The sequence below is a fragment of the Leptosomus discolor genome, chromosome 2 (genome assembly GCF_034619465.1).
Source record: "Leptosomus discolor isolate bLepDis1 chromosome 2, bLepDis1.hap2, whole genome shotgun sequence".
Taxonomy (NCBI): domain Eukaryota; kingdom Metazoa; phylum Chordata; class Aves; order Leptosomiformes; family Leptosomidae; genus Leptosomus; species Leptosomus discolor.
Window position 1 is genome coordinate 122,075,264 of NC_141392.1, and position 15,913 is coordinate 122,091,176.

At 41.7% G+C, this 15,913-nt stretch overlaps 1 protein-coding gene across 2 annotated transcripts in view; it reads right to left on the reverse strand.

Annotated features, from left to right (window-relative positions):
* Positions 1–864: 864 nt before the first annotated feature.
* Positions 865–15,913, reverse strand: part of CLIC5 (CLIC family member 5) — a 75,510-nt gene continuing 60,461 nt past the window's right edge. For both annotated transcript variants that reach the window (XM_086461660.1, XM_086461661.1), the window contains exons 5-6: positions 3,289–3,470; positions 865–1,032 (exon numbers count right to left, since the gene is read on the reverse strand). In XM_086461660.1, coding sequence (XP_086317786.1) covers positions 865–1,032; positions 3,289–3,470 — 350 coding nt within the window. The remainder of the gene's footprint in view (positions 1,033–3,288; positions 3,471–15,913) is intronic.

Here is a 15,913-nt window from a genome sequence, read left to right on the forward strand (position 1 = left end):
ATACCCTACGTGGTTTTGTTAGCTGTGCCAGTTCCCTCTGTAGTCACTGGAGTCCACATGCTGCCCCCGTTATTGCTATGACTGCATGTCTCCACCAACTAGCAGATCCACTGGGCATTTTGGCATGAGCCCCGCTCTCCCAAGGGCTGCCTGCTCAATTGCTCATTCACCCTCTTTTTCTTTAAACATTTGGATCCACAGCATCATGCAAATTTTATGCAAAGTAGCATCTGCAAGTCTGACATATTCGCTCAGGCTTCCCCCTCTTGCACCAAGTTAAAAATAAATACCCTATAAACTCTTGGGTCTGCTTAGACAGAATACGCATTCAGAGAGGTTTTTAAATATAACTGCTAAGAGCATTTCTCCTTTAGGGTCAAACTCCTTTTTTTTCCCCTCTCTCTCTCATATTTTTCTCCTGCCTCAAGAATCTCAATAGCACTGGGGGAAAAAGTGTCCTTGAAATAACCTAAAGAAAAAAAAAAAACAACACAGTTCTAAGTGTTCCTAACTCTCTTACTTGAAATTTCAGCTAATTTCCTATTTTCAAAACTCCAAAGAATAGAGGTGGTGATATACCCCCAATGTGAAACAAGAAACTAGTAAAGTGGACTTATTTCCAATACTGATTGCAAATAATACTAGCTGAGCCAGATCTTAGGTTCAGATTTCAAAGGGTCTCCACCCCTCACACTAGAGCTGCCTTCTCTTTTCTCCAGGGCGAAGCAGATTTGTCCCTGACCGATACACTTGAACAGGTGAAGTCATAGGGATGCCAACCAGATAGCGTAACGATAAAGTATATTTTAAGGCAACAAGGAGAAGAGTCTGTAAAAGGGGATACTGAGCCACCGCTGAGGTCAGTTAGGACTTGCTGAGCCGCTTGGCCACGTCTGCGTAGGCTTGCTCAATTTCTTTGTCTGCTGCACAGGTGTTGGTGAATTCATCCCTGGCGTACGCGTTCTTCAGGTACCGCCACAGCCCCGTCATCTCCGTCGGGAACTCAAAGTTGCGGTATTTCTTTGCCACAATCTAAACCAAAGATAAAAGAGGGGAAAAAAAGGCATCTTGCTGGTGATATAGCTCCAGATTCCTTTTTAGAGAGCTTCTTACCCTTTCTTATCACAGAACTAATAGCAAAGAAGCGAAACACTTGGAGACTCAGGGGAAATGTTGGTTGTTCCTTATCTTGCAAAGGTGCTACGTGGCCTAAGGACTCTCTATATCAATGGCCTGGCTACTGTCACCAAACTATGACTTTTATGGCAAGCGAATTTCATTAATTTTATCATACTGTTTTTTGGTGTTTTTTATCAGTCTCATGTACATCACTTAAAGCCGAGACATTGCATAAAAAGGAGCTGATTAGCTCAGTCATAGAAAGCAAGATAGATTTAAGGGAAAGGCATCAGTAACAATTAAATATAACATATTTTCATATTAAATGTTATATTTATATTTAGCATATTTTATTTTATATATACTGTATTTCTCTTTTTAATGTGTAATATATTTTCCCTGACCAATGGTGTCAGAGGACATAACCATCTACAGCTGTCGGAAGGCTGTATCTGTCCTCATGCAAAGGAAAAATTCAGGGTGGCATGGGTACCGTGATTGAGAAACCAAGATGATTTAGCCGACATTAGAAACAGAAGTATTAGGATAAACTGGGGGAGAAAATGGTTATTTCAAGACTCTTTGAACTAGGAAAACGTCTATCAAGGGAAATTTTTGATTTCTAAAAACACTCAGGCCCTTATTCAGGAAAATAGTTAAATGCATACTTAATTTTAAGCACCTGTATAGTTCCATTGAATTCAATGGGACTAATCTGTGCTTAAAGTTAGTTGGTTGGTTAAGTAGCTTGCTGGATTGGGATATTTCAGTTTTCCTGTAAGAAAATACCATATAGAATAATCCTGTGGTGACAGAATGAACTAGCTGATAGGAAGGGATGGATTAGCTGGTTTAATGACTGCTTCCAATCTCTAATTTTTCTGACAGTATAAAATTGTTCCTGGGCATAAATTACATATGTACGTGCCACAGAGTTCCCTTTTATTTTTAAAGTGCATGGCAGAGCTGTTTTCCATCTCAGATTTGTTAGGACAGTCATGTTCTCAGAAATGACTGTGATTTGGTTTCATTACCAGGATCCACTTGGTATTTGCAAGTCCAAATCCTGTCCTAAACTGCATTTAATTAAGGATTCTTGCCTTCAATGATGGTTCACACACACATGGGGAAGACAAAACCTGCTGGGCAACTTAAGTCAAGATTTTCACAGTTTCCAGCTCATATCTTCCTTCAAATGAAAACGTCTTAATAATTTACCCTTTTCGTCCACCTATAAACTACTTTTCAGGCAATGTCCTATGGCTATGCTTGTCTGAGAAAGGTTTTAATTCTCTTTTGACATCTTTCATTTCATCCCAAGGAGACAGGAACCAGTAATAGGCCACACAGTAATTTTGCATTGTCTGACTCTAACGTCACCAATGAAGATGAGCCAAAGAAAGAGCTTAACTTGTGAGGATATTATCACATTTCTTAGCTGGTGAACTACGCACTTTTTCTTTTACTTTTTTTTTTTTTTTTTTTTGCATGTGTGCAGTCAGCTCACAGGCTCGGTTTATGTTTTGGCTCATGGAGCCAATTTAGAGGCATGACTTGGCTTTAATTCCTAGCTTTCTTGCTTGCCAAGGTCTGCCAGGTACTTGCTTTATTCTAAAGAAACATGTAATCTGATAAATGAAATAAATGCAACATTTAGAAGTCAAGATGATGTACACCATTTGCACTATACCAGCAATGACTGTACATTCTAAATCCTGGAACTCAGCGGTGACTTTGATTTGTTAACTTGTCTGTGTGAAACACCAGATGGAACAAACATTCCCCAAAAAGATGGACTGCTGCTCTTAAGTTACAAATGGGTGAGAACTGACTAAAGTTTTGACATCTCTCTTAAGAATAATGGGGACTAATTAATATGAAATATGCTGTTACTTGCAGCAGGGTAAAAAGAAAGACATGGGATACTTAGATCTTAAGATTGTCTTTGCCACTAATTAGTAATGGGACAATTTCCCCATGTACTAAATACAAAGTTGTTTAAGTTAACCTATAGGAAATACTGAAGAGCAAAAGTGTGTTTCAAACTCTACTCTTCTAGGACTTAAGATGCCTCTGCTGAAACATATGGTGGCTTTAGCTCACAGCTGTCAGTGCAGGGCACTTCATTTTCAGATAAGGCTTCTTTGACCATTGCATGACATCTTCTACCTTGACAACATGGAGTTTGGGCAGAAGGTTGCAGTCAGCAAGGGTAAGGTCATCGCCATCCAGAAACTTGCGTTTAGACACTTTCTCCTCTTCAGTGCTGTCTGCATCAATCTCCTCTGGCAGAGGGGTTCTCAGATAGTCATCCAGCTTCTTCAGAGCCTTCACCAAGCCCCTTTCAAGGGCTTTGCCAAAAAGAAATGAATAAGACATTAGGGCAGAGTAAGAATTATTTAGAAACACTCATTGTCAATGGCGAAGGTAGTAGCTAAAAAAAAAAGCCAAGAACCATTTCTTTGTTGGTAATTGGTGCTCCAATGCCTACACAGTCTGATGACAAAGTAGCCCAGCAAGGTCTGCCTGAGGGTAAAGCTCATCCTGCAATGGAAAAAGGGGACACAGGAAGCTGTTGTGCCATGTCTTCTCCTGACTAGTACAAAAAAAAAAAACCCCACACAACCCAAAAAACAAAACAGTGAAAGAGATCATGGAAGGGAAGAACAGCTTGTCAGTATGATACAACAATAAAACACATGTACCCCACAATATTCTTCTGGTCTTTTGAGGCCATCACACAGTGAACTGGAGCCCTGCACCCTGATACTTTATTTTTCTAAGCAGCCAGGCAGGACTCTAATGAAGCAGAATTTTCTAGCATTACTTCAGCAATAAGAAGGTGTACGTTTAGTACTTTTAAACCCCTTCCAGAGTAATCAAAGTCAATAGCAATAATTCCAAAGAGGCCAACCAGAGCTCTATGGAGCTGGAAGGTACACTACAACAGAAAAGATGGTAATATAACAATAATTAAACAAAACCCTACACAAAAAAGGTGAGATATTCAGCCACTGTGAGGATTCCCCTCACTTCAGGTTCAACTTAGGTGGAAATTATCTTTTTGATATGTCTCAAATAGGGTGTCACAATGGAAAGGAGAATTTGGACACCTCTCGGTTCAATTACTAAAGACCATGTCCCATACTGCTGCTGGCTCCAATAAACTCCAGCCTTTAAATGCCACTTAGACATAGTATACAGCAGAGTCCAAATTTTTCACTTAAAAATATCAACCTGGGAACAGAATTTGTGTTCTTATGCTTTATTGGCAGGATAATAGAAAAACTTGATTGCAACAATGCACTTCGAGAAAGCTGAATGTCTGAATGTTATTTAAACTGCAAACACGCTGGGGCAGGAAGGATCTTTTGCATCTCTGTTTGGAGGGTGACAAGCACAAAGGGGTCCCGGCCCCTGACAAGTGCCTCAAAGTGCTAAAGTAATATAAATAAGAAACAGCAAGAATTTACAATGTGAAAAAATAACAACATGACTCATGGGCTTAGGGCCAGAATTTCAGCTGGTGAAAATTACCTGCAGTGATTTATACCTGCTGCAGATCTGGCCTGGAGTCAGCATTTAAGGCCTAATCCTGTAAAATCTTATATCTCTGAGTAACTTACTGCCATTTAACTTAGGGAAGACTACTCAATGCATCAAGTTACTCAGGCGGTGTAGCCCTACAAGGCCTGCGGAGATAAATGTATTTATGGAGCACAAGGCAAGCTTCGAAAGGCTGCGGCGATCGCCCTGCGCAGAACAGCTTGCTGGCACAGGTAGCTCCGCTGGCTCTGCTGTCAGCTGCCCCTGTGTTTTTGGCACGGAGGGAAAGGCGGCGCGTACAGGGCCATTGAGAGAGCAGGAGCTGAACACCGCAGAACATGATTTCTCTGCTGCCCTAACATCTATTAAACCTTGTGCCAGTGGTGGAAGTCAGATTAAGCCGCCTGATGTCTTGCTCCCACTGAAGCCTCTTGGCCAAGCACCAGGGAACCATACCAGCTCTTTTGTGGCTGACTCTTAGACACAGTGGCAAATCCTGATTTAATTGATTGACTGGAGAAATGACTGCAATCCAACTGAAAACACCCCAACAAACATAGCAGGGAGGGAAAGAATTTTATTTCTGAAAGCAGAGCATCTAAAGCGACTGAAGTGCTGCCATCCATAAAACAAAAGTGTTGCCATCCCTTATTTAATCAATTCAAATTGAATTTTGACACTGACATTCTGCTGTCAGATGCTGGCAGTGGTGTCTTTAATCGTCTGCAGCTGTGCTCCGCCGCACAACTTCTACTGAAGGGTAATAACTGCGTAGCGTATAATATACCCCCGTGTGGCAATACTCAGAAGATTTGGCAATCTCTCCTTGGTTTGACCCAGAACACCTGTTGAATAGACAGTTCTCCTTCTCTTGGTCAGCCTCAGACTATGTCGTCTTACAATGAATTCATTTAGAGACAATGGAATCAAATTACTGTCATTTAATTCAATTCTGCTCATCCAGATTTCAAAGAACTGGCTTAACGTTTAGTGTTTTCCAGCATCCCCTTCACCAGTAGGACTGTAGGTTCTCTGAGTCGTCTGTGCAATATTGCCAGTATCAACACTAAATTAGATGCTTCGTGCTAGCCCATGGGGTCAGTTAGGTGTGTGGATGAAGGCAGGACCAGCAGGTAAGATGAGTTTATGTAACTTTTCTGGAACTTATTAGGGTTGGGATTTTTTTTGCTCTTACTGATATATCAAAGTGCGTCATGGCTGTCTCAAAAACAATGCCTGGAGTGAAGCCTATTTGTGACAGTGGGAAAAACATCTATCTGAATTCATACTTGGCGCTTGCATATGGCAGTTTTAGGCCAGAAATAAGCATATGTTCAGGGTTCAACTCATCTGTGACCTAATTCACAGGCTCTGCTGGAACCCACAGGATCCTGACATCTCACAGTGAAACCACCACATGGTCAAAAGCATCTCACATCCTGATAGTCAAGAACTGGACCTCTACTTGTGACACCAGTGACCCCATTTAATTAATCAAAGCTATGCCAATCCTAGTAAATCTCTCAGGACAGTCATGAAAATAGAAAAGCAGCTAACAAGAGAGAACTGCCTTTCTTCCAACTGAATAGTGACAAAATTTTGAAAAGCTAAGAGAATTAAGATCCTAAAATTGCCATTTCAAGTGTTTAGGTACATAGGATCAGATTTTTAAAGCCTGTAAATGGTTTTCAAGGCATTTTTTGAAATCCACACGCAAATATCCATGTTGCAAATCCTACTTTCTAGGTGCCCTAACACATTCAGATTTATCTATATGAGTTGAAGCCTTATGTTCCTTGAGAAGGTGCTCAGGGAAATCCCCACTCAAAGTAGGAGGATGCATAAAGGAATCTCAAAAATTTTGAAGCAAGAGGCTTCTAAGTGCCACATCTCAGAGAGACAGAGGTGTCTAATGCTGGCATGGGTGGGAGAACCCACCTCATGTTTGAATTCACCAGTAACCCCCCCAGAAGAGAGAGGTATCAAAAGCAGGGTAGTTTTTTCTTTCTTACAAAAAATCTGGGGAGAAGTGTTGTGATTTTACCAGTGGTATAGGGAGAGTATTTTCTGGAAAGTGGAAGACTGAGTTTCAAATGCCTTTTCAATGTGATGTCAGCCCAGATCTGCCAGATGACCCCCCACCAGTGGAGTATCAAGTAATTGTTACAGCTCTGCTGTTGAACTACTTCACTTTCCATAAAGGACTCAGCATTCAGTGGATCACGACTGAAGGCTGACACCACAGCTCACAGTCAGAAAACCTAACACTCTCATTTTCTCTCATCTGACTGATATTAAGCATTATGTGAAAGGTGAAAAAATGTGTACAGAGACTAAGAAATAACCTCCTCAGAATATCCTACTGCTCTGAAGGTTTTGGGACTCTTGCTGAGGGTAATATGAACTGTCTGTGTTTGCACCACTGAGCAAACTCAGCAGAAGAAAGAGTTAATTCTAAACCTCCCATACTACGGCTGTTTTGTGACAATCTGGATGACTCTATACGTTGTCTCCACTGAGAATATAAGGGACAGTGGGCACTAACCAGGGCAGAGGTCTTGTGAATACCAGTGACAGCACCAGACTGAATAAAGACACTTAAAAAGATGTGACTAACTAAAAAGTGACTAATTCCCCATTTGTGAACATACTACCCATAATGAATTTCAGAAGTGGCTAAGCAGCTAATTCACTTGGCAACTTATCCTCTTGGAAACATCATTAAATAACTGAATAGGTTTGCTGATAACAGCTGAGGCTCCACTTCAAGTCAATGAGTGGGATTAGTCTTCCCTGAAGTGAGTAAATTAAATGAGTAGGTTTGAATTAAGCACCCTGCGCTTCCTCTGTAGCCAGTGGGGTCTTCTCTTCTACACTTGGTTTAGGTGATCCTTAAATCAGCTGTGTGAACTTTTCCTGAAGTGTCTAATCTCAGCCTTGCATTGTCTTGGTAACATCAGGGTGGAGGATTCAATATTACGACACCAAGTGGAACTATGCCCGAGAATGTGGCCCTGTGCTGCTTTCGAAATTTCTACCTCCAATTGCTTCCCCACCCTTGCAGACTTCCAGTATGAACTTAGAGATCCCAAATGTGACCAGCTCTGTGAGAGGAGTCCTGTCATCGGGTTACCCATGCAACAGCTGCAATGTCTGAACTCCTGGAAACCATCTTTTCGAACAGTGAATTCATCACCAAGCACAAAGGCACCAGCATCGTATTGCCTCCACAGTGATGCATTTAATATAACTTCAAATTCCAAGAAGTTCTACCTGTGTAATTACAAAATCCATGGTGGAACCATCTCTCTCACCCTTCACTACTCCACTCTGGGCTACTTATGCAGCCAAAGACAACTTAGAGCAATCACCGTTCTTCCTGTCATCCCACCAATAGTAAACAACGATATTAATAAAAAACCTCACAAGCTCTTTGTGATTTTCCTCCTCCCTTCAAAACTGTGCTTTTATACAACTTTTCTTAAGAATCCTGAGTTCGAAGCCAGAAAAATAGCACTTTCCAACCTCAAAGCAACCACAGAACATTTAATGAATGTATTACCAGCTGTCAAATGCACAGGGTGAGGTTCAATTTAGCTGATGATACCTAATTCACAATGACGCTCTGTTTTCAGCAAAAGGTTACTTGATGTTGAACAATGAGATTAACAAATCCTGACATGCACAGAAATACAAATAATGTAACAAAAGTTAATAATTTGCAAAACCGTGCGCTCGGTTACGCTGACATAAAAGAGGAGTAACTCCGCATTGTCAACAAGCTATTCCATATTTACCCCAGTCCAACCAAGAACAGACTTTGGCTCTGTTACTCAACTCTTCAAGCAAAAACTTCCTTAAACTATTAGCCTGTGCAACTATTTCCAGGGGACAAAGAGAAATCTGTGTCTTGAAGTACTTACACCACAACTGAACAAAACATTGGAAAATGTAATGCATGGAGCAATCCTGCAAGTCAAGGGGAGGGCCAGATGACAGAGATTCATTACTAGGTATTCAGGGTGAAATTTTGGCCATACTGAAGCCCGTGGAAGTTTTGCTGTTGACTTCAGTGGAGTTAGGATTTCTCCCGCAGCTTTTAAAGCCAAAAGGGACTATTATAATCAGTTAATCTGACCTCCTGAATAATACTGGCCATAAAACTTCCAGCGTCATCAGTCGTTTCCATCTCTATTTTCGGTGGGTCAAATAAGGCTGGAGCAAAATGGAAAGTAACTAGAAAGTAGTAAAAGTAAGGCGGTTCGGAAAAAGTAAAACTGATTCAGGCTGCCCACACCCACAGCATTTGCAGAGGTCAGACAAGGACACTTCTTCCCCTTCCTTGAACTCCAAATATTTCCTTCCTTGTTGAATGCTGGGGCGAGGAGAAATAGCAAAGCAGACAAAGCACATAAGCGCCAATCTCTGTGGCCTGAAGGAGCCACTGGAAGGCAAATCATTCCATCCTAAAATAGTAGCCTAGGAAAAGCTGAATTACGACCAGAGAAGCCTCTCTCTCTCTCTTTTGAGAACAGGCAGACTGGCTACTTAAATTTAAAACAGCTAAAATTAGGTGAGACGACTCCTGGTTTTCCATTTGACTGGAACAATTTTCAGGATAAGGATTTTACTTGATGGGAAGAGATGCAAAGCATAGAGGGCACAATAAGAGCACTAAGAACAATTAATTCTTTGGCCAAATTGAACATAAAACCTATTGGATTTACATTAAGAGAGCAAAACTAGTGCAATTTTTTAAACAAGCATAAATCAAAATAACTTCAGATTTCCAAACAAACATGAAAACAAAAAGAAAGCCGTGTTTTGGGATAGCTGGTTAAGTAAGTCTTGTCTAGACATTCAATCATTTTCAAGTCACTTTTAAAATGTTGGTAATCTTCAAAAGTAACATGTCATTTCCAAAGAGAATAAACTTTTGTTTCAAAAAGTTTAAGAGAAAATAATGTTACTTTTCTAAACAAGTCATTATTCACCAAATTCAGCCCTCATTTGCCAATAATTCAGGTTACTCACACCAACCATGATATTTTTTGTCAAATAAACGTTTTGTCACAAAATATTTTCTCCAAGCCTAAGTAAAATATATGTGTCCCTCTTCATAAGTGAATACCACAGAAAGCACAGTGACAACGAGGCTTCAAAGTCATTGAAGTTACATAATGGCTTTTGTAGCCATCATCTGAAACCACCTGAGACTGACCACAGAATAACTGCAAGTTTCTTAATTGTCAAGCCCAGGCAAGTTCAACAAACAATGATCCATCCAAAAAAATGAACAACGAACGATTCCTGCTGCTACCCTGGATCACTGATTGATGCTTTTCCTTTTTACTGCTTTCTTCCACTGCCCTCCAGTAAGATTTATCCTGTAACACACGCAAATGAACTTGGTGAAATACGCAATGAGGGAAAAGCGGGAACAGTACATAAATATTCACAGTCTCACACAAACAATTTGAGATTTACTTTTCCTTTAAAAAAACAAACCACCTTTCCTGATCACTTCCAGATTCACAGAGTTTGATATTATATGAGACCCAATAGTGTTTTCTGGTAGGAGAGGGAAACCAGCTAAGAAACAGCAATTTAACATAAGAAAATAATATCATTCTACTAGTCTGACAGTCTGATTAAAGACCAAGGATTCATATTTTCACTCTCTTTTTTCTCCATCCTGTTCATTTTTTTTCAGGCAGGCTCAACAGAGTATTGTAACTTTAATCTGTATGGATTAATCCTTCTCACATGGAGGAGCTGTGACTGCAGCACGTGTGCCACTGTATTACATATTGAACAGTTTATCTTTCCCCCCATGATTTCAATATAACCCTTGAGATTTGAGTGCTGCCTTGATTTCTTCTCTTTAGTCATTTACGAGTCAGGTATCTTGTCTAAGCTGGTTATGTAGGTTCCCTCTCTGCTCAGAGGTACTGAGCATCTCCAGAGGGCAATTCCTTCCAACTGCCTGAGACACCTGATTTAAACTGGTGTGACTCACTCCACACATGCCCTTCTCACTGCGTGAATTACAGACGAAGCCTAAAGGACTAGCTCAGACTAGACACCCAGCTTTCAGGGAGGTGAATATAATTTCACAGTTCACCTAAGTGGTGTAGGATAATACCTCCCATTTTTTTTTAAAGTTACTTAAATATTAGGGCTTACTCCCCAAAGGGCAAGCACGTCACCAATTTGAGCATTGCAACATCTTTTCCAGGCATGTTTCTGCCTTGTAAAATCCCCAGCTCTGAGCAGCATCTATACTGAGAGGCAAATGAGTGGGCAGTGACTAAAAGAGCCATTGGAAATGCAGAAGAGAAGGATGGAGGTTGTATGCTCCCATGCATCCAAGGCATTTAGATGCCTAACTGTGGGCCAAAAGGAGTTTCTGGAGTGAATCACCTCTCCTGTTAAAGATGTTCCACTCTAGATAAATAATTCAGTATTCACTGGAACAGACACTTGTGCGTGTTCCCACAATAAAGGTAAATGCCTGTACAACCATGATGAAAAGTTGTGATCTGTCTGTTTCTGCTCACTTAATGAATCAACGAATACCTAGTTGTGTACACAGATGAGAAATAATTAAGTGTCTCTTATTCCTCAACTCTACTTTCCTGGTTATGGGTTTCTCTTAGGGGACAGGGATTCATATTCATCTTCCGGATCAGTCAGAGCTGGGACTTGAAAAGGGATTTTTATTCCTGGTCAGTGTTCAGGTGTGGTGGGGTTGACCCTGGCCAAAATGCCAGGTGCCCACCAAAGCCACTCTATCACTCCCCCTCCTTAACTGGACAGGAAAGAAGAGCTAAAAAAAAATAACAACGGGCTTGTGGGGTTGAGATAAGGACAGGGACATCACTCAGCATTTACCATCATGGGCAAAACAGACTCCGTTTAGGAAAAATGTCATTTATTGCCAGTTAACTCAGACAGGAGTAAGGAGAAATAAAACCAAATCTTAAAACACCTTCCCCCCACCCCTCCCTCCTTTCCTGGGCTTAACTTTGATCCCGATTTTTCTCCCTCCTCCCCCCAGTGGCACAGGGGGAAAACAGGGAATGGGGGTTGGGGTCAGTTCATCACACTGTAGTTTCCTGCCGCTTCTTCCTCCTCAGGGGGACGATTCCTCCCACGTTTCCCCGGCTCCAATGTGGGGTCCCCCTCACGGGAGAAAGTCCTCCATGACTTCTCCAACGTGAGTCTTCACACGGGTTCAGTCCTTCATGAACTGCTCCAGCGTGGGTCTCCTCCATGGGGTGCAGTCCTTCAGGAGCCGACTGCTCCAGCGTGAGCCCCCCTCTCTGGCAGCAAACCTGCTCCAGCGTGGGCTTCTCTCTCTCCACGGGCCACAGGTCCTGCCAGGAGCCTGCTCCGGTGCAGGCTTCCCACGGGGTCACAGCTTCCTTCAGGCATCCACCTACTCCGGCGTGGGGGCCCTCCATGGGGTGTAGGCAGTCATCTGCTCCACCGCCCACGGGCTGCAGGGGGACAGCCTGCCTCACCGTGGTCTTCACCACAGGCCGCAGGGGAATCGCTGCTCCGGCGCCTGGAGCATCTCCTCCCCCTCCTTCTTCACTGACCTGGCTGTCTGCAGGATGTTCCTCTCACATATTCTCACTCCTCTCACTCGCTGCAATTACTGCTGCGCAACAACTTTTTCACTCTCTTAAATACCTTGTCACAGAGGCAAAAAACGCTGTCACTGATGGGCTCGGCCTTGGCCAGCGGCGGGTCCGTCTTAAAGCCGGCTGGCATTGCCTATATCTGACATAGGGGAAACTTCTAGCAGCTTTGTACAGAAGCCACCCCTGTAACCCCCCCACTACCAAAACCTTGCCACGCAGACCCGTTACATCAGGCGAGCATACAGCTGGAGTGGGATAAGTCACATGAACACAGTGGCACACACGCAAACAGCCACACAACTTTGGTCATAAGCTGCCTTTCAGACATGGTCTAAACCAGGCATAAGTAGGTACATATTTTCCATATATGTTGGTGCATATGTTCTGTTTATGTCCAGTGTGAGAAACAGAGGTCCTAAACGCCAGGAGTACTTCATCCAGTACTCAGAGGAACATGGAGCTGAAGTGCAGCTGTTAGATATCCAAAGCGGCCTTAGGAACCCAGATACATAACAAATCTGTTGCTTTACTTATGGATCACATTCAACTTGCCTAACTTCAGCCATCTAAGGGTTAGGTAATTAGTTCGACCTTGTTGTCCAAGTCTCCTTTACAGATAGCAATGAAAGACAGGCATCTCTAAAGGATGTTCTCCCAGCTTTAGATCAATATTTTAAGATAAATCAAACTGCCCTTTAGAAATGGATATATGTCCCTCTCCATTGCTCTTTGCCTTCCAACTTCCTATATACAAAATAAGGATAATAGCGCTCTTCAGCCAAAAATTTATATTGGTAAAAGCAGTAATGCACCAGCCATGGACTTGTGCTTCAAGTTAGAGGGGGATAAACAGTGAATATAACAAAAAGAAGAGGCATCTTCCTATTTTTGTGATACCATCTGTCCTACTCCCAAATTAAACCAAGTGAAACAGGTGAATTGGTAATGTCTTTAAAAAGAAAATTAAACACATATTTTGCAAGTATCTAGAAAGTTTGTTTTGACTTGATTCTGGTTTTACACTGAAAACTCAGGTTTCTTTCCTCTCTTTTCTTATTTGACTTTACAGTGGAGGCAAGAAATAAATGTAATACTGGTAACGTTCTCACGAAGAATGCAGTTGGAGCACCTTCAAATGCTGTTTTTTAAGGAGAAAACCCAGGTGTTCAAATGACACCAAAAGAAGGGTTCATTTACAAGTCTCTCAGGAGCCCAGGCGACCCTGAGGGCAGGAAGCAAGTGAATGTAAAACTACTGGCCTACAAGTGCCCCAGGAAGAGCAGTACCTAACTTGCATTTCACAAATCATCGTAACCCCACAGCAGCACGTAAGTGACAAGCATCACTTCTAGAGCATGTCCCTGAGGGCCTAATCCTGACCCCTGTGAAGCCAGACTTGTGCAGGTGTCCCCAAACCAACTGCAGACAAGCAGCAGCCAATTTGCATCAGAAACCTGAAAAAAAAAAACCATCAAGCCCTGCAGATTATAAAGCCACATATTTATAGTATGAGATTATCACTCCAGTATCTTGATTTTTAAGATGCTCTGTGTTTACTCAGAGTGTAAAGTTTTGTTTTACTACCATAGAGCAAACAAGATGATTCTGGGACTAACAAAGAAAAACTAACTACATGTCTCTGCATTAAAATAAGAGTAAAGTTAGGTTCTGGTAGACAGTGCTACTGGGCTTTAGCAACAGTGCTGTGGGGACCCCTTGTGTTCTAATATTTAAGCAAAGAAAATTGTTCCTCTATAGGCTGTTGGTGCTTCCGTCTTTAATATCAATTTCTTTCAATCCTAGGCATGTAGAGGAATAGTCTGCTTTTCTTTACATCAGGATAATCCCAATTGCACTCCACTGATTTCCACTATGTTATTTCACTTCAGTAGTGGTGAACTGAAGACAGGTGAGAAACACAGTGATGCCTAGCTACCAGCACATGCAGAGGAAGTTTTAAAGCTCATTGAGTTCCCAAATCCCTCAGTTCACTTACCAAATCTCAGTCTCAAATAGTTTTATTTTCTGCCCTTTGTGTTCAAAAATTTGTTACTCAGATACAAAAAACCATGAGACAATGAGATTTACAAATGACTCACATCTTAATTCTATTCCATTGTTTCTCTGCTTTTGAGATTTTTTTGTTTCAAGCTCCATTAAATGACTTAGGGATTATCATGATTTTGCCTCAATGTCTCTAAAAGGAGCAGAAGTAAAAAGAATTATAATTATGATGTATGAAAAATTTTTAACTACCAATAGGGAGGTCATATTCCCTCTGTAGCAACTGTACTGTTGCGAGAAGTATTAAGAACATTTTTCCCAGTTCTGGTGTCCCCATTTAAAAAAGGGTTTTGAAATTCCAGCAAGAGGTCAAAAGAGAACAACAATACGCTGCTCAAGGATGGGACAGCAAGCCTCAAAATGTCAGGTTTGAAGAGTCTACTTGTTCAGCTTATTGGAGAGAAGGCTGAGGGCCCAATGTGTACAAATGCTTATCCATGGACAAAACATCTGGGAAGCGTGAGGGAGCTCTTCAGGCTTGCTGACCAAGCAGTGAAAACATCTAATGGTTGGAAGTCAGACAAATTTGGTTTCCACATTGCCAAAGCAATGAACTGCTTAAGGAACAAACAGGGAGAGAGGGGAGGTGGACTTACTTCTTGGGGTGTTTACAATGAGACTAAGAAAAGGCAGGTTTTAATCTCGTTCTGGCAGAAACAGGAGAAACTGGGATGGAGGGGTATAAAGTCACATGGGCAGGTCACGGCACTTTAAATGCCCTAGTATCATCTGTTAGGTCTTGGAACAAGGAATGATGTATGTTGACTGTACCACCACCAGTGTCACAGAGAATTTGCTACTCAACATTAAGACAATGACTGTAGTAATTAAAGCTCATGCTTGAAGACTTAAGACGCTTGCAAAGACCATGGTATCTTTTCTCCAACATGCAATTAATCAGACGTGTTATGGGGCTTGTCCATGGCCATCAGGTCGTTCTCTGCTAGAGATGGGAATGTTTGGGCCAATGCCTTGGAGTGGTGCAGAAAGTCCTGCTGAGTAGATGTCTTCCTCACATGTTCAGAATCATCCTGATTCCAGGTTAAGGTCCAGGAAACATTTGTTTTTCAGCTTTGACTGGCCGAATCACTAGAGTTTTACCTTCCCCTGCAGTGCAGAATATGGGCCAGCTTTTGCCATCAGCTGGGCATCTCTCATCCAGTAAATCTCCCCCTTAGAGTGGCATTGTGCATCAAAGACTTCAGTTTCTCCTATTCTCTTCTCTGATGGAAAACAACTTCTATGCTAAAGGATGAAATACTAACACGTTTGCTCAACGGGCAAAACTGACTGGGATGTAATTTGCAGAAGATCATAGTAAATAATCTAAAAGTCCTTCTAGCCTCAGACTCCATGAAATTCTGAATTTTTTTCTGCAATCAGAAGAATCAGGATATTTAGACAAGAATTGTAAGTCCAATTCCCATTTAGTCACCTTATTCCCAGCACTGTTTTCAAGCAAAAGGTCAACTATTTAGGATCTGATCTAATAAAGAAAATTAGCAACATTTATTTTCATTTATGTCTCATTCTTC